Raw genomic sequence first — 17,850 nt, 5'->3', positions numbered from 1 at the left:
TACAACACCTAACAAAAGCTGTTAATTAAAACAACAGTTAAAGTGGGGAATAGAGTATGGAGTAAAGTATGAATGGATTATACTGGCAATACAATCATTATGAGCATCTATAAGACAACAAGTTAATACTCATTCATGCGAGACTCTTGAAATCTTTATATTTGGCCTCACTAAAACACGTCAATGTTTCGGCTGCATTTCCTTCACCAGTACTCTGTTTTTCTCTGTACATTTGTAAGCAAGTCAAATTTGCCATAGCGGCAAAGGCTCTATCCCCACGTCTTCACACACACAATGGTGCCCGTGTTTGGCTTTGCCGCTGCCCTCTTGGCCCTTTAATTTGTCCCACCATCACAAATCACAGATCTTTTCATTGTCTAGAGAGCTTGCAGCAAAACCTTCCATCACCTGATACCAGGCTTGACATCAGAGTAAACATGTTCTTCTTCAGAGTGTACAGGCTTGGCTGAAAAACAAAACAGCCGTGAGCTGCTTGGAGTCAGAGAAGTTAGAGATGTAATGTAAAGATAGAACAGAGATCTGACTCACCTCTACTGCCAAGTGGCTTCATCTTAATCTGTACTTCAGCATATGTGACACCCACGGGTCCACCTGCATCTTCATGTCAGAAAAGAAACATGCGTGATTCCTTGGAGTAGATTTGTTTTACTGTTTAAATAAACAATTTTAACTCATTTTTTAAGAAAAATGCCTAAACCTTGTAATATTGAATTATACAAGGGGCACTCGGGGTGACCATTATACCTTCTTTCTTGTGTTTAAATTTGTTAACTTTGGCATACGTCACATCACTGGTTCCATCCCCACCTCCATCTGAGACTCCTGCAGATACCATAATCAGAAAGAGTTTGAATCAGAAGAGTCCTAGACTTACAACCTGGTCCTAGTCTTAAACTTTTCTGCCCATAAGATGTTTGTGTCCTTCTCTTCATTTAATTAATGAATGCAATAAGTAAAAAAAAGTCTATCGCTTAGATCAAGAATTGTAAAAGAGCCACAAGAGACAAAAACAAGCTGTTGTTTATTTGCAGGCACGCTATCCATAGGCTAGACACAGTATATTTTCTCAGAAACTCTTACTTGAACTCTTCACTGGTCTCAGGTGTGAGTACAGAGGGTCTGCCATCGCTGCACATCTCTTGGCTGGAACAAGATAAGATGGGTTAAAAGAAGTGGTTTGCACATGGTTGCAAGCACTAACAGTGCTATGGGAGACAAAGGAAGGTTCTCCGCGCTTCTGCAGTTTAGCGACGATCTGGTGCAAACCGGCCAGGACAGATAATGTGTGAGAGGAAGAAGGATGCCGGTGCAATTTGATTGATTTTCAATGTTTTGCACTATCTACAGTAAATACATACTGAAGAAAACATCAGTTGCACCGGTGTCCCTCTTCCTTATAGTAAAAGCGGGCTAAGTTCAGAATGGTTCAGGTCTGGATTGGCTCACCCCACATCCATGACTCTAGCTTAGGGTCATACTTAACATCTTAACACCAGAAAAAAGTTGTGAAATTTTCTTACTTGAACTCTGCACTGGCCTCAAGAGTGAGTAAAGAGGATCTGACATCGCTGCACCTCTTTTGGCTGGAACAAGTTTAAAAGCAAACAGGTCACACAAATTACTTACCCAAACTACTGTATCAATTGTATAAGTATACTCTTTTAATTCCAAAGTTTGGTTTCTGCATTTATCACAATCGGGTGAATTAGTGAAAGACACACAGCACACACTGAAGTGAAGCACTACTAACCCGGATTAGTGAGCTGCCTGCTATGGCTGCGCTCGGGAGCATGGAGGGGTTACAGTAGGTGCTCAAATAAGGGCACATCAGCCGTTGATGTGGGCATGGGTAAGCAGTGCTCAACGACTTACCCCCAACCAAATTTTGGTCAGGGATCAAACCGGCAACCCTTTGGTTACAAGGCCGAAGCCCTAAACAGTAAGCCACGGCTGCGCCTGTACAGTATACTAATACCATACTAACGTAAGATGTCTCAGTTCAGTTCAGTTTACTTTATTAGTACCCAAAGGTAGATTTGTTGCAAAGGTAGATTTGTCTTGATGAAGTGTCAAGCATACATTCCACATTATACAGACCTTCTTCCTTGTTGTTGTCTGTATCCTTCCACTCAATCTCAGCATAGTCCGGCTCACCAGTTTCGGTCACAGCACCATCTAGTGGAAGATACATATATTTAATTAATGATACATATTTTAGTGACAATTTACAAATGTTAATAAAGGGTTAGGTAAGGACTAGTATACTATTTACTATGGACCCTTATTATGGAGTGTTACCGTTACATTTATCTTACCTAAAACTCTTTCCTGTGAGGTTGAACTGTGACTGTTGCTCCACTGTGGACCACTAGAGGGAGATAGATATCCTTTCATTAAAATAGAATAGAATTGTTATTGTCATTGTATATTATGTAGAACAAAAGTTGAAAGTGCATGCTATTTTCTGCGCAAAGAGAGTTAAACTAGATGTACCGCAAAGCGATACACAATATGACCGCCGCTCAGTCCTGCACATTCTCTCCGCAAATATCAATCACGCTTGTGTTTCCATCGCCTACTCCATCCCTACTGCAACTTTTATGTATGTAAATGAGTGTGTGCATGTGTGCGCTTGCTTTTGTGTATGAGTGCTTCTCTGTCTAGTGTGAGTGTGTGTCTGCTTGTGTGTGTGTTTAATGTGTCTCTGAGTATATGTTCACTGTGTTCTCTGCCGTCACTGTCACTCCAATATCAGATAACACACACACACACACACATGCACATGCGCACGTGTGCACACACACACACACACAAACACACATACACAGGCACACACTCACACACGCACACAAACACACACTCGCACACACACACACACACACACACACACACACACACACACACACACACAAACACACACACACACACACACACAAACACACACACACAGGCACACCCAGAGAGAGAGAGAAAGAGAGAACACACACAGAATACACACAGATAACAGAGAGAGAGAGAGAGAGAGAGAGAGAGAGAGAAAGAAAGAGAACACACACAGAACATGCACATACACACATATACACACATGCAAACACACAGATGGGCACACAGAAACGCACCCACACACACAGGCTATAGTACATCACACACACATTCACTTCTCAGCTCCGGTGGTCTCACAAAATGTACTCAAAGATGTGTGTGTGCATGTGTGTGTGTGTGTGTGTGTGTGTAGGTGTGTGTGTGTGTGTGTGTAAGGGTGTATGTGTGCATGCGTGTGGGCGTGTTTGTGCATGTGTTTGTATAATGTTTTATGTACATGTGTGTATGTAGTGGTGCGTGTGTGTGTAGGTATGCGTGTGTGTGTGTGTATTTATGTGTGTGTGTGTGTGTGTGTGTGTGTGTGTGTGTGTGTGTGTGTGTTCCTGCATGTTTGTTGCACCCAGAGCAACCATTCTCTTTTAAAACATATTTGGAAACTAGTTGATTAAAGGTTTCTAATGGTGTCACTTATATGTTTCTAGGACAAAAACTAGCAGAGATTGAGATGTTTGGAACAGTTTTTGAAATCCCCAGGGGGGGATTTAGACTCCAGATAATACCACCATCTACTGGCCGATGGGTATACAGTCCTGAATGTACACATAAATCCATTTATTTTATAGCCCCCCATGGATGAAATTCCACAAAACTTGGCATACTCCCAGAGGGTGTCAGGTTAATCATACACATGAAATTTGGTGCAGTTCATAACATCTCATCTGAAGATAGGGGCAATTAAAGCAATATTACATTGCATTTTAAATTTTTACGATGGGGGGGCAAATCACAAATGACTGGTTATAAGCTAAGTTGATGCAAGCTCTAGAGAACAACATACCATAAACATTTTGTCATCCTCGGTGCCACGGTTCAGGTAGTTATGTAGGAAAAACTGTCATTTTTGGGCTTCGGGCGGGGGCAGCGCGGGGGTGGAGTGACCCCCGGGGACGAAACGAAAATTTTCCATAGAACTCTACTGGGGCTACATGCCCACCAAGTTTCATGCGCTCCGGTGTTACGGTGTCCCGGGAATCGTTGACGAAAAATGACGGGAAAAAAGAATTAAAAAAAAAAAAAAAAAAAAAAACTTTGACAACAACTATATGACCGCTTCGCTAGCTACGCTAGCGGCGGTCATAATAAAACAATTCATACAAATAAATAATCCTTTGAAATAAATAGATAACAATGAGTATAAAGAAAAAGGAATATACAACCACTCACAGACTCACATCCCACATTCTACTGGAATTCTCCTTTCATGTGTAAAATCACATTTCAGCAGCATTTAAAGTGACTATGACTATTTTTTCTTTGTGGTGCAAAAGAGTAAAAGACAAGTGTAATCACTGGTGTTCAGGTATGGATGGCAATACCCATACAACTGTCTCTCTCTCTCTCACACACACACACACACATACACACACACACACACACAGTATCAATGACTCTAGCGGATATGAAACATATTCAAAGAGTCTTGGCTTCCCATTACAATGTAACTTTATGAGGAAAAATACTTACAGGTTTGCCGTCACTGAATCTGAACCTAAATTTTAAAAAGGCATCTTTAGAATAAAAAATAATGATATAACGTGTAAACTTTTTGTTCTCTTTTTGTTCAAAGTCTATTTACTTGTGAATTGTAGCAATTAAAACACTGCTATTTTGATAAAGTTACTTGTTATCTTACCTTTTGCTTTCTGGGAGCGATGCAGCAGAAACAGTGAAATGACCAGAGCAAAGACAACAAGCAGTCCCATCACACCACCGACTGCTACCATCAACTTAAAGGATGCAGCATCTGAAATATTAAACTCAGTCATCACTCAGTGAAGGACATGACTCAGAATACCTTTTACAAAATAGTGCAGATCTATTTTCCATCATTCATCATTATCATGCCCTACATTACAAATCTATGAATATTTGTAGTACCGGTATTTTTAATTATGTATAACCTTTGACTGTGATCCAGCTCTCTGGTGACTCTCCTCTCTCTGGGTTCCTGCACTTATAGAGGCCTTCATGTGACTTGGAGACTGCAGGGATGGTCATCTCTCCTGTAGTGGAGGTCTGCAGGAGTGTCCCATCTTTATAGAAGTCAGCACTGACGTTTGATGGCTGATGGCGATATCTACAGTGCAGAGTCAGAGGATCTCCCTCAGTCACAGGATGGACAGGACTCTCCAGGATCACACTACCATCTACAAACAGAAACTTACAGTTCAGTCACTTTAGAACATTTGTCAGATAAGAATTTAAATGATCAAAACTGCTTGTTCAAAGTTAATATCACATTATCACCTTATCATGCCAGATCAAAAAAAAGTGCTGCCTTACACATTGTTTTTAAAAAAAATACTTGCAGAGTAAACTGTCATGGACAACATATAAAGCAGTTTGACTATCTTGACATAAGCGAGGGCCAAGGATATAGATTGGATATCACGTTCATGTTTGCCGCATTTGAATGCACCTCAGGTAATCCACTACATCGTGCAGTTGCATGAATTGTTTTGAGAAATGCACTAACAATTGTGCCAAGTTTAATGATGTTGTTTTTAAAATGCACCAAAGCAACTTAAGCTGTAAGTTCTATAGTAAGTCTACCCAAAGTAGTCACTTTTTCCAAATGTAGGTGACTGATAAAGATCTTGAGAAGGATGAAAGTGTACTGAACCAATACATAGAAATAAAGATACAAGTAGAAGGGCTCAGACAGGAGTATTGATATGTACAGTAAGTCGGTTTGGACGAAAGCATTTGCCAGATACCATAACCATAACTGAGGTTGAGGTCTTGTAGTTCTGGCCTATGGAAGTCAAACTCAAGATGTCATTGTGAAACTGGCTTTTATATGTCTGCATGAACACTATCCAATAATAATAATCCAAAAATCGTAAAAATGAAACACTGTTGCATGTATTTGTCAATGTTATTTTCACATGCACACCTACAGACAATTTCATGACCTTCAAAGCCACTGTTTTGGGTTAGAGTCTAATCAAGACCATACATGCATTTGCTTCTTTTGATCACTAGAGGGCAATCCAGGTGTAAAAGTTATATGACACATCAGTAGTGAAAGTGAAACCAAATCATTACAGTTGATCTGAGAGTCCCGATAATCCCAGACACAAACAGATGAACAAAGAAAACACACCACACCTGGCGGGGATAATGAATTAGCCAGCATCAATCACAGAGAACGTTCTGATACGAAATGAAAAGAAAAAAATGGTAAATTTCCAATACACTAGATTCAAATCATGTCTGATTACACTCACTGTGCACTGTAATGTTGACAGGGTTACTCTGCTCTCCAGACTCAGACTGACACCAGTACACTCCACTGTCTGATGGAGCTGTTGAGGTGATGCTGCAGCTGGATCCTGTTTCTGGTCTCCAGTCAGTGGGACACTCTGATTGTCCTCCTCTGTCTGTGAACCACCTCAGTCTCCATCCAGTAGAGTTGCCCTCAACCCCACAGCTCAGGGAGAGAGGCTCAGATGTGAAGACCTGGGTCCATTTTGAATGGATCATCACAGAAGATTTAGGAGACAAACCTGAGATAGACAGCATGGCAAACAAAATTACTTCTCAATTATATAAAAACTGCTGGACTATAGTCAACCTGCTACACAAACAAAAGGTTTGATGACAACTGAACACTTATGAGTATATATATCTCACCTGTGACCCAGAGAGGCTGAGGCTGGCTGAACTCTGTGTAATGGGCTGGTTCTTCTCTCTCTGCTCTGCACACATAAACCCCTGTGTGTCTAAGGGCAGCAGGGCTGAGAGTGTAGGAGCCCCCAGCTCCTCTGATGCTGTCTGAAAGCAGTTTTACATAATGATCTCTGTTTTTGTATGTGACATGTGTCGAATCAGGCCTGTAGGGGGCAGTCGTGTACCAGTGGAATCTCCAGCCTGTAGTGGATTCTCTAACCTCACAGCTCAGAGTCACTGAGTCTCCTTCAGTCAGCCAGGTCTGTGAGAAGGAACTCAGAACTGCCTGGGCATTCTCTGTTTAGGAAGAATAGGAAGTTGGAAGATGAACCACGACCGCTTAAACAACTTCACACGGTAATTCATGAGGTAACACATCAGGACTCCATTACTAACTCAAACTTGTATTATATTTCTGATACCGGAATGCCATGACGTCCATTATCTCTCTAACATATTACTATACATAAGTGGAAATGTTGTGTCAGAGGAGCTAATATTTCCACCATATAGTCAGTGTCAGTACACCTCAATCTTTTCAAAAGACAGAAAAGTAACTGAGAATGATCTAACATTGCAGAGTATGAACTTGAGTCCAAACCTCTGTCCTATTCAGACTATTCCAACAACCATATTCAACACAGTAATACATGTACAGAGTTACATTTATTTTTCAACCAAAATGTTTTGTGTTCTGTGAAATGTGAAAACCAAATTATGACATAATGAAACAAAAACTGACCAGAATAAATTGTAATACCAACAGCATCACTTGCTTCTGATGGTTTTTGATCATGTTTCCTTTGTCCTTTACAAGTGTAGTTACCACTTTCAGATGGTGTGATTTCATATTCCTCCACAGCATAGTCTCTCAATCCATCCCTAAACCAGCTGTACTCCCAGTCACTGATCTCCCCACTCTTTATGTCACATCTGAGAGAGACCTTCTCTCCACTGAAGAACTCTGTCCAGTTTGATTTCAGGGTAATAATCGGTTTTGGCCTTTCTGTTAGAGAGAAGTCAAGGATCCTGAATTATCAATATATCTCTCTTGATCTAAACAGCTTTTCACCTTAACATAATGTTTCCAAAAAACATTGTGATGGCCAATAACCTCATAGCATGACAAACAGCAGTTCTGCCATTGTCTGTGTGACCCTCTGTAGATAATTACTGACCCAGCAACTTTCTAGTTTCAGGTAGGAACTGGAAACAAACAAAATGGTGGCAGGCTGACCACAAAAATGAAACTGATGTTGAGTTCTGTGGGAATACTCTTTGGCGTGTTTCATTTGGTCCTTCGTTAAAATGTAATGTCGCTAATGCTTGTAAATTTAAATATGATCTTAAAGTATGATACTGTATAATATAAAACTGCAGTGCTCTCACAATCTATGTCCTCAAATTCCACTTATTTGAATGGGCCATCCTAAATTACTTTGGAATTACAATACAGTGTATCCAATTAATTCACACTAGAGCATGTTTAATAAAAAATAAAAAAAAAAGCAATAACTGTATATTCTAATGAAAAACTGACCTGTAACTGTTATCTCAACACCATCATTATATTGAGTATAGTAGACTGGGTCTCCTCTCCCAGCTCTGCACCAGTACTGTCCTCCATCAGAGTCTTTAACAGAGCTGATGCTGTAGGAGTCTCCGTCAGTCTGGGCCACAGGATCAGAGGTTTGTGTGTCTCTGTACCAGTAGAACACCAAACCAGAGGAAACACCCAACTCACATCTCAGAGTCACTGAGTCTCCTGTGAAGAGCTGGTGGCCTGATGGACTTAATGTGAGTTTGGGCTTTGAATCTGAAGAGGATGGAACAGAGCATGAGCTGTATAACATCTCAACATAGGAAATCAATCGGGTCATGCACTTACTCATACTGTATTTCAATGTTCAAACAAAGTCTTAGGTCAGGTCAGGTCACTCACTCACTCAAGGTCAAGATCAGGTCAAATGTGACATCTCATGAAGGGGAATTTGTGCACACACACACACATAAACACACACACACACACACACACACACACACACACACACACACACACCTTTGACATCAAGAGTTATGTGGCTGCTTTCTTGTGATGATGTGGGTCTGTCTCTCCTCTCCCCCTGACACCAGTACTGGCCCTTATGAGACTCAGCAGCTCCTCTGATGGTGAAGGTGTTTCCCTCAGACACTGGGGTTGTGGTGGACCCCTTATACCACTTATATGTCCAGCCACTGAGAGACTCTATCACACACTTCAGAGTGACCGTCTCTCCAGTGAACACAGGACTCTGGGGCTCTACAGTCAGTGTAGCCAAAGGCAGCGCTGCAGAGGAACACATGGAGAGAATGATGAATATGTCTGTGTTTATACATTGCCTTAAAGGTATACAATGCAGGATTGGCGATTTCATCGCCAGTTTCGCTTTCACTTTTCATTTTCGCTCGTTTTATGCTTGCATATTTCTCTGCAGAGCTTCCCCTACAGCTTTAGCGTGTATATTTTACAAAACTACTCAATCGGTCAGTCTGCCGTGCCTTTTCATGAGACTTTACATGACACTTCCTAGAGTAGAGCATGGGTGCGTGCCCTAGGTCTCCTGAAGTTGCAAGTGTGGTTCTACCGCTACAGACCACTAGAGCGGCCAAAAAAACATTGTTCGACCGGTAATGACTCATTTAATCATATATAACAGTATGGAACGAATTGATTAACTGAAAAACGTTGCATAGTATACCTTTAACTAACCCAAGAACATGTATATTAATGTGATCTTTAAAGGTGGTAAATATGATCAATGTAGCGGTCACCTTGCATACTGATTGTAAGAGGGTCACTGCTCTGCGAATGCTGTGGTCTTTTATATCTGAATCCTTCACATGTGTACAGGAACTGGCCAGCTTCATGTGGCAGAGTGATGGTGATGGTTTGATTGTTCTTTTGGTTGTCTGGATCACCAGGATGACCAGAAATGTTCCAGTCATATGCAATCCAGTCTACGTACTCTGCTACATCACACCTCAGAGTGACCTCATCTCCAGGGTAGTATGGACCCTCAGGAGACTCTACAGTCACTGTAGCTGTGGGCAGAGCTGTGGAGGGAAATGTCATACACACAGATTAATGTACTGATTGACTAAGTAAGTCAATTAAATGCATAAATGGCCATATGATGACAAAAAGAGAAAAGTAGGAATACAAAACCTTGTCTTTAACACACACGCGCACTCACACACACAAGCTACCTTTGACATCAATAGTTATTCTCCTGCTTTGCTGTGATGCTGTGGGTCTGTCTCTCCTCTCCCCCAGACACCAGTACTGGCCCTTATGAGACTCAGCAGCTGCAGTGATGGTATATGTGTCGGTGTACCCCAGAGTAAGTACATCTCTGCCCTCATCTTTATACCACTTGTACTTCCAGACACCCTCAGGCTCAATCTCACACTTCAGAGTGACTTCCTCTCCAGTGAACACAGGACTCTCTGGCTGCACACTCAGTGTAGGTGTAGGCAGGGCTGTGGAGATACACACAACACTGATTAAGAACACAGACATCACATGATAAAGGGGAGTTTTAGTTGAGCTAATTTTCAGTTTTTCTGCCATTTCTGTATATTCACCTGTGACACTGACAGAGAAAGGTGCACTGCGTTGGGAATTCCTCGGCCGACCTTTTCTCCACCCTTTGCATGTGTGCTGGCCAACATAATAGGGAAGAGGAATGGTGTTGGTCTTCCTGCTTTGTCTGGATATCTGATTGTCTTTGTACCAGACATACTGATTCCAGTCTGTGTACTCTGCTATATCACACCTCAGAGTTACTGTCTCTCCAGCATAGAAGGGAGGATGGGGAGATTCTACAGCCACCATAGCTAAAGGGGGGTCTATGGAGGCAAAATTCATGAAATTGAAGACACAAGCCCATATTTTACATTTAACATGATACAATGTGTTAAAAGATATATGCATCTAGGTAGACATCTGCTGCATGAAAATGTAAATGTTTCTTTTACCACATATATTGTGTGCAGGTTGTCATGCACATTCTTTAAATACATGGTTGATACATCCAAATAGGAAATCAAGAGATTGCATATATGCGATTAAACTGAGAGATGTACACATGTAAAAAGAGTGAGAATAAACAAAATGTGAATAAACAACAACACCGCCACAGACAGACATGGTCTCTGACATGGAAATTCAGCTCTCTACTATTTTACTTCTTGCACATCCAGTGAAGGACGATGATTATGGTTCATTTAAAGTGACCAAAACGCACCTGATACTTGCAGTTCCATTCCCTCACTGTCTCTGCTGTATGTGTTATTTTTGAGACCACGGCAGGTGTAGTGACCACTATGGGACACATGCAGAGGCTGAAGGGTGTTCACATTCCTGTCACTCCAGCCTACTTGTGGGTAAACCTGACCATAATCTTTATGCCAGAGGAACCTCCATCCTGAGGTGTCTTGATCCTTTATGCTGCATCTGAGAGTGACAGACTCTCCAGCGTAGAACTGTGATTGTTCAGGATCCAGCACCAGTACAGCTTTGGGAGTCTCTTTTCAAATCGCAGGACAGACATGACATAAAGGTGAGAGGAAAACTGAGGAAAACTTTGATGTTAAAAAGCCTGAACACTGTATGGGTAAAAACCACAATGAGTCTAGTCTGTGATGATACTGTATGCGGATGATGTGAGGAAAAAGTGACATAAGGGAGAATATTTGATAACGCTCAGTTCAGAATTTATGGGAGACATTTAGGGGTGTGTCACATTCGGGGTGATTTTGCTATCAAAAATCAAGTGCATTGTTCAAAAGGGTTGTTTTTCTGTTTCTTAATCAGTCATGGGTGTGTTTTGGGTGTAACATCCTTTAAGCCATATGAAGCATCATTCCCTTTAAGGGCTGTGCAACTTCAAACAGCACATCATAAATTACATACTGTATGAAAGGTGCTATGCTTGAGCACAAGAGTGTGTATGGAACACACAAAACCTTGCTTTACTTTGCTTTGGACAAAGGCACCTGCCAAATAGCATAACCAAAACCATAACCACGCTAAAACCTGTTTGTGACTATATGCATTCTGCAGTCTTATTATTTGAACAAAGATAAATTAACTTCACCATGGTCTCATAGTCAATGCCAAAACAGTTGCACATAGTTATTTCATTCACTATTGACTGACAATGGGTTACTACCAAGAATGCATAGCCTGAAAAAACAACACTTACCCAAATAATGTTCGAATGACTGAAAAAAAAATTCTAAAGATATTAGATGTACCACATAGCTGTACAAAATATTACCGCCGCTCAGTTCTGCACATTCTCTCCACGCTTGTCAACTTGTCTGTATCTTCTATTTGTGCAATTTATATCACCTACTCTAGCAGCTCCTGTGTATATAAATGAGTGTGTGCATTTGTGAGTTTGCTTTTGTGTAAGAGTATGTGTACGGTGTCCCGGGAATCGTTGACCAAAAATTCAGGAAGTAGATGAGAGAAGGAAAAAAAATAAAAAGACAATTCTATATGACCGCTACACTAGCTACGCTCACAGCGGTCATAACTAACCTACAGGGAAGTTGTTTGGGACTGCTTGCTAAGGGCTGCTTACATCTCGTGGCAGTGCATCTTCAGTTGTGCTTTACAGTACAGTACATGCGCCTTTCATTATAGACCAGGTTTTCTTGGACAGAGGTGTAATGATTTTTAGAGGGTGTAAGATAACAATTTTATACAGTATGCCATTCATTTGCACACCCCTGAGCAACAGAAGTTGAGTGCATGGCAAAATATGTATTACTGACTGGGTATCAGATATGAATAAGATCAGGTGGGAAAGTACACTGTTTTTTTTGCAATACCTGTTGCCATTTAATGTGTGTAATTTCTGCACCAACGTTGTCTAAACTATGGTGAATGAATTGGGTGGCAGAGCAGCTCAAATCATTCTCACCTGCAGCATGTCCAGAGTAGGAGCACAAGACCAGCACTAGAACACAAAGAAACACAGATCCAAGTTCCTCAGAGTTCTCTACACAATTTTCATGAAAATTCAGACAATTCTCTAATAATTTGTTTTATGAGATTTTTTGGTAACACTTTGCGGTAAGGGTACATGAATTAGCATTAATTCATGCATGAATTAATGCATGAATCATGCATTAATTCATCCATGAATATATCATGAATCATTATGACTTAACATGAATTCACTGATTGTCATTAATGAATTCATGCATAAACAACTCATCATCTTAAGCATTAAGTACGGTTGGCACATCATCATGAATCATGATTGATCAAGCATGATCATGATGACTTTTTTTCGGACAAAATCGTGGACGTCACTGTCATGGAGAAAAAAGAAAAGTAATTGGACATGAATTCATGTTAACTAAATGTTATAAATTATCATGAGTTAATTCATTGACTCATGCATTAATTATACATGAAAATATCATTAATTAACATGAATTCAGTGTCTGTCATTAATGACATCAGGTATGTACAACAAATTATCTTGAGCATTAGGTAGTGGGTGAATCATTAAGAATAATGATCAATTACACATGATCATGTTGATTTCTTGGTTTTTGAAATGTGTTCCAAGGGATAAGTAAACTATACATTAACTCATCATGAACTAATTAAGATCATTTTCAGAGAATATCGAAGAATCCACATTGTTTAAATATAGGCATGCCCTCATTAGCTAAGCATTATCTTTTCATTAGTTAATCATGTTTGTGGCCCCTCAGGTAAAGTGATGAACAGGTTGTGATTTAAAATGCGTGAAGTTTATAGTCATGCATAAATAGTCCATTTACATTAATTAACGGTGAATTGCTCATGAGTTCATCATGTTTGTGGCCCCTCAACTAAAGTGGTGAATAATGACATGCATTTAGAGAACTTTTACAAGTTGTATGTATGTTCCATCAGTCACCACAGGATATGAATACTGTAGGTGTACATACTTTAATAACAATCTGTATCACTTGAAAGGCCCTCTACCAGACAAAAAGCAGTTGTTAAAGTTGGATTTCAAACATTCTATGATTTACAGACTGATAAATCTTAAAATTCATTAAAATTATGCCGAACAGTCATACAAATAAATATAATAAATAGTCAATTATTTTCACCTCAAAAATAATTAAATGAAGTTAAGATACAGTACATGAGAATGAAGTAAGATACATGAGAACTTCTGATATGTGAGCTAGCCGGGAAACTGGGCCCGAGTATCCGTCAGCAAACGGCCAAGAGTTCCTTTCTTATGCCTGTTTCCAAGCCAATAAGTCCAATCAATAACTGCAAGATGCTCTTTCAAAAGCTTGGCACTTTGGTTCCCCCTCAATCGCCAAATTGTTGAGTTGTGTGTTAACCATGCTCTCTCCAAGTGCTGAGTATGAGTTCCACTTACAGGATCAACAAACCACCTTGACTGATTCACAGTGAGATGTCTACAGCCCAAATTTCCGAGATCAAAATGTAATCTATGAAACTGCATCTTGAGTTCTCAAAGATTGATCCTGATCTGACAGTCTTGGTGGTTCTCTTCCCTCAGCGGCTCTTATGTCTGCATGCCCTAAATAAATAAATAAATACATACATGGAGAATTAATAAATAGCTGTATTCATAATACTTTATAATATTATTATAACATATAACATAATGCATATGCATGCTATCTATGTATAATGCATGTATGTATGTAGGCTATCTATCTATCTATATATCTATTTATATATATATTTATTTTGTTTTCTTGAGAGAGAGAGAGAGAGAGAGAGAGAGAGAGAGAGAGAGAGAGAGAGAGAGAGAGAGAGACTATATGCCCCCACAATTTGCCTTTTTGTCCCACCAAAGATGTAAAGATGTAGTCTTTTTAGTTACGCATTTTCATATGTTGTTGCATTTCTAGAGCAGTAGATGGCAGTAGCCTATAAAATAGCCTATAATGTACAATGGAGCTACAAAGCAGAAAACGAAACTTAACTGCCAGAAAGTAGACACTTACTGTGCGAAAGTGATCCATGAAATGTGCAGGGTTTTTTTGTTTGTTTCCGTCAAGCAACAACTGCATATAACGTAGGCTGTAGAGGTCTGTTGAAGCTTATAGGCTTTCATTTCTTCTTAAATGTCATCTCATTTTGCCACAACTTGCGTTGTAGCCTAGGCTATTTCTTTTTTTGAACAGATTTTTTTTCTGTAGCCATTTCATCAACTTAGCTGTCCTCCTCTTGGTTGGCCTTCCCTGTCTTGATATGTTTATTTCTAAAGTAATTTGGGTAGCAATGCAACTGCAGTCCAGGTTTCTTCTTTTACTGTCGTTTCTTTTCATCTGGAAGAAGAGCGCTCTTTTTGCGCACATGCGTGTTTACATTGAGGAAGTCGCCTGTCCACGCATGCGCATGTTTTTGAACATACGTACAACTTTCTGGAGCTTTGAACCAAAGCCATCGATATCGATGGCTTTGCTTTGAACCTGCTTTGAACTAACACATGGATACACGAGGCAAAAGAAAGCCCCTACAACCACACTGGAGGAATGACAATGGTGAGCAAACTGACATCCGCAGATTTGTTTAGTTGTATCAAGTTGCTAAGTCTATTTGTTTTTTTACAATCCATAGGCAGTAACGTTAGAGCTAGCTTGTAAGAACTAGCTCACATTAACGTGAATGTAACGTTGGAAGGAAAGGAAAGGAAAGGAAAGCTGACTATTTCATTCTAATGTGTATAGTAAGCTGTGTACTAATTTTTCAGCTTTTACTTTATGGCTCGCAACATTAGTTATGAGGGATTCAAATTGGGTAAAACAAACAGTGATTTCATCATTGTCTGTTCCGTAGTTTGAGGTTCATTCAGGCTAACATTGCATTACCTGGGCTGGTTAACCGTAGCAGTGTGCTATTGGTCTGTAGCCTTAAAGTTAATTTTAAACTTGAAGTAATGTTAAGCAGGTAAATCTGAAAGTGTGAGGTTAACATCCCCTCTCAGTATTATCAAAATAGAAGAAGTCTCCTGATATGACCTACTTATTGGCCCTATGCCCAGTACAGCTATGTCATTGCAATCTAGTCTGTGAATTTGAACCAAATAAGCTTCATTCATATCCAGTGTGCTAAAGTAAAAGTCAAAATAGATTAGATTTCCATCTCAGAATGATACAAATTAATATTTTGCAAAATTACTTCGAATAGATAGCAAGGTTGAACAGTTATTTAAAAAAATATATATATATATATTTACAAATATTTAAATTGTTATCTTAATCTTGACTCATCCTCAATCCAGACCAGCCTGAGCTGCAGTCTCCTCAAGACCTACCAGAGACATCTGTTCAAGCCAATGTGACCGGAATAAGGTAGGTTTACTGAATATTTGTCAGTGCGCTTCTTTTTTGTATTATAGTAAATAGTATCACTTTAATACTTCACCTTCGGTATATTTGGATTCAGGGCAGTGAAGATGTTTCTTGCCAAAAAGGGGGCTCTATCATAATTTATGAAGTACTGTAGTTTAAAGAGAGTGCAGAACTGGGGAGCCAGTGCCACTTAGGCATTGTGTTTAAATAAGAGTCAAGGCTTCATTCTGTTGTTCTTTCTTTTTGCTCAATCTAGGAATAGAAATGCTTCCACTTCTGTTGGACCATCCAGAAACCTCAGCAGGAACAAAGGCTAAAGAAAATGGTAAGCATGTGTTATAGTCAAATAAATTTAACAAAGCTTTGAATCGTTTTTGAATCGTTTTTTTGAGTGCTTTCATTCTTTCATCACATGCTGTTTAATCTCTGTTCAGATGAAAAGCGTTGATAGCCAATAATGAAATACAGTATTTATATTATGTAATGTAAAATGTAATGAAAATACAGTATTTTTTTTTGAGGCGTTCATTTATTGTAGAAGCCCCCAATCTGCAGATAGCTTTACAGGAGGCTAATCAACTAATTGAAGGCCTACAGAAAGAGGTTGCTACCTTGAAAGACTGGGTTGACATGCTAACGGAGGACCGGAGTTTTCTCCGTGAGAGACTGAAAGATGGTTAAGCCAATTTTAGGACTTTCAATGTAAAAAAAGGCTATATTGGTTGTCGTTGTCAACTGATTCTTTTTTTTTCCACAGCTCTAGCACAAAGAAGTCAGAAGGGAGGAGAGATGGTCATCAATGTCGCACCTCTAGAAAAGGCCCTAGGAAAGAGGAAACTGCAGGCAGGAAGACGACACTGATAGTTCATCCTCATCTGAGCCTGATTCGGACTCCTCTGGGATCAAGAAGGGCAAGAAGAGCGTATCAGCGCATAAAGGCCAAGAAAAGAGGCAAAACACCAAGAGGTATGCAATCGGCCATGCAAAAACTCTCTTTGGATATTAAGTTCAAAATTAATTTGCTTTGCCATAATTTTAACCTTGGTGAACCCAGACACACCTGTTAGCGGTCAATCAGTGCGTCTGAGTTCAGTTTAAGTTGAATCATCCAGTAATTTGTATTTTGTCTTGTCTTATAGTGAAAACACCAGATCACTCCATCCACCGCTACAACCTGGTACTTATGAAGGTCAAAAAGTAGGGGATCAGCAAATCTGAAGCATATGTGAAACGGTATATAGAAACACCATAGTTTACCAGGCCCCAATAGCTGAACTAGCAGCAGCTAACCCTGATGTATTTAAAACACTCAGAGCTAGCTTTAAGAGAAAGGATATTCTAAAGCGATTTGCAGAGAACTGCAGGAGCTTCTGCGAGCAGGAGCCCACTGCTACAGCGATCATTAAAAAGAAGGATGAGGGAACCCTTGCTCGATATCTACAAAAGTATTTTGGGTTTTTTTCTTGTTGTGTAATTTTATGAGTTGTTTGTAGAATGTTTTTGCCTTTAGACAGGATCTTTATGTGAAGTTAAAGACACAGTGTTAAAACATAGAGTCAAACCACTTGAAATAGTATATAAAGGAACATGGTATTGTTAACTGTATGTGTTTACAGTATTCATTCAATAAAATAAATAATTCAAAATCAGTGCTGCCATCTT

General features: G+C 39.8%; 1 protein-coding gene and 1 long non-coding RNA gene across 2 annotated transcripts; one reads left to right on the top strand and one right to left on the bottom strand.

The window, feature by feature from the left end:
* On the bottom strand, positions 1–10,669 carry LOC134059541 (Fc receptor-like protein 5). Its single transcript, XM_062515986.1, has 18 exons — positions 10,420–10,669; positions 10,042–10,314; positions 9,607–9,888; positions 8,855–9,121; positions 8,336–8,611; positions 7,538–7,801; positions 6,760–7,092; positions 6,354–6,632; positions 5,025–5,270; positions 4,757–4,867; positions 4,588–4,612; positions 2,337–2,389; positions 2,101–2,196; positions 1,542–1,604; positions 1,102–1,164; positions 766–843; positions 550–618; positions 1–466 (listed from the first exon to the last, which is right to left on the bottom strand). The coding sequence occupies exons 1-18, from the start codon at positions 10,667–10,669 to the stop codon at positions 405–407; spliced, it is 3,090 nt and encodes a 1,029-aa protein (XP_062371970.1). The 3' UTR covers positions 1–404.
* Positions 10,670–16,443: 5,774 nt separating this feature from the next.
* Positions 16,444–17,824, top strand: LOC134060110 (uncharacterized). Its single transcript, XR_009935133.1, has 3 exons — positions 16,444–16,513; positions 16,946–17,154; positions 17,328–17,824. It is a non-coding gene; the product is annotated as an uncharacterized LOC134060110 (long non-coding RNA).
* Positions 17,825–17,850: the final 26 nt, after the last annotated feature.

Source organism: Sardina pilchardus, chromosome 16 (genome assembly GCF_963854185.1).
Source record: "Sardina pilchardus chromosome 16, fSarPil1.1, whole genome shotgun sequence".
Lineage (NCBI taxonomy): Eukaryota > Metazoa > Chordata > Actinopteri > Clupeiformes > Clupeidae > Sardina > Sardina pilchardus.
This window is presented reverse-complemented; position numbering and strand designations above follow the sequence as displayed.

What these genes read in the sequence shown, in the direction of transcription:
- LOC134059541 (XM_062515986.1), bottom strand. Translation starts at nt 10,669, where the DNA reads ATGGTGGCTGTAGAATCTCCCCATCCTCCCTTCTATGCTGGAGAGACA. An exon ending in TCTTACAATCAGTATGCAAG is followed by an intron (nt 9,122 to 9,606) that starts GTGACCGCTACA and finishes GTTCCTCTGCAG; the next exon opens with CGCTGCCTTTGGCTACACTG. An exon ending in TCGCTCCCAGAAAGCAAAAG is followed by an intron (nt 4,613 to 4,756) that starts GTAAGATAACAA and finishes TTTAAAATTTAG; the next exon opens with GTTCAGATTCAGTGACGGCA.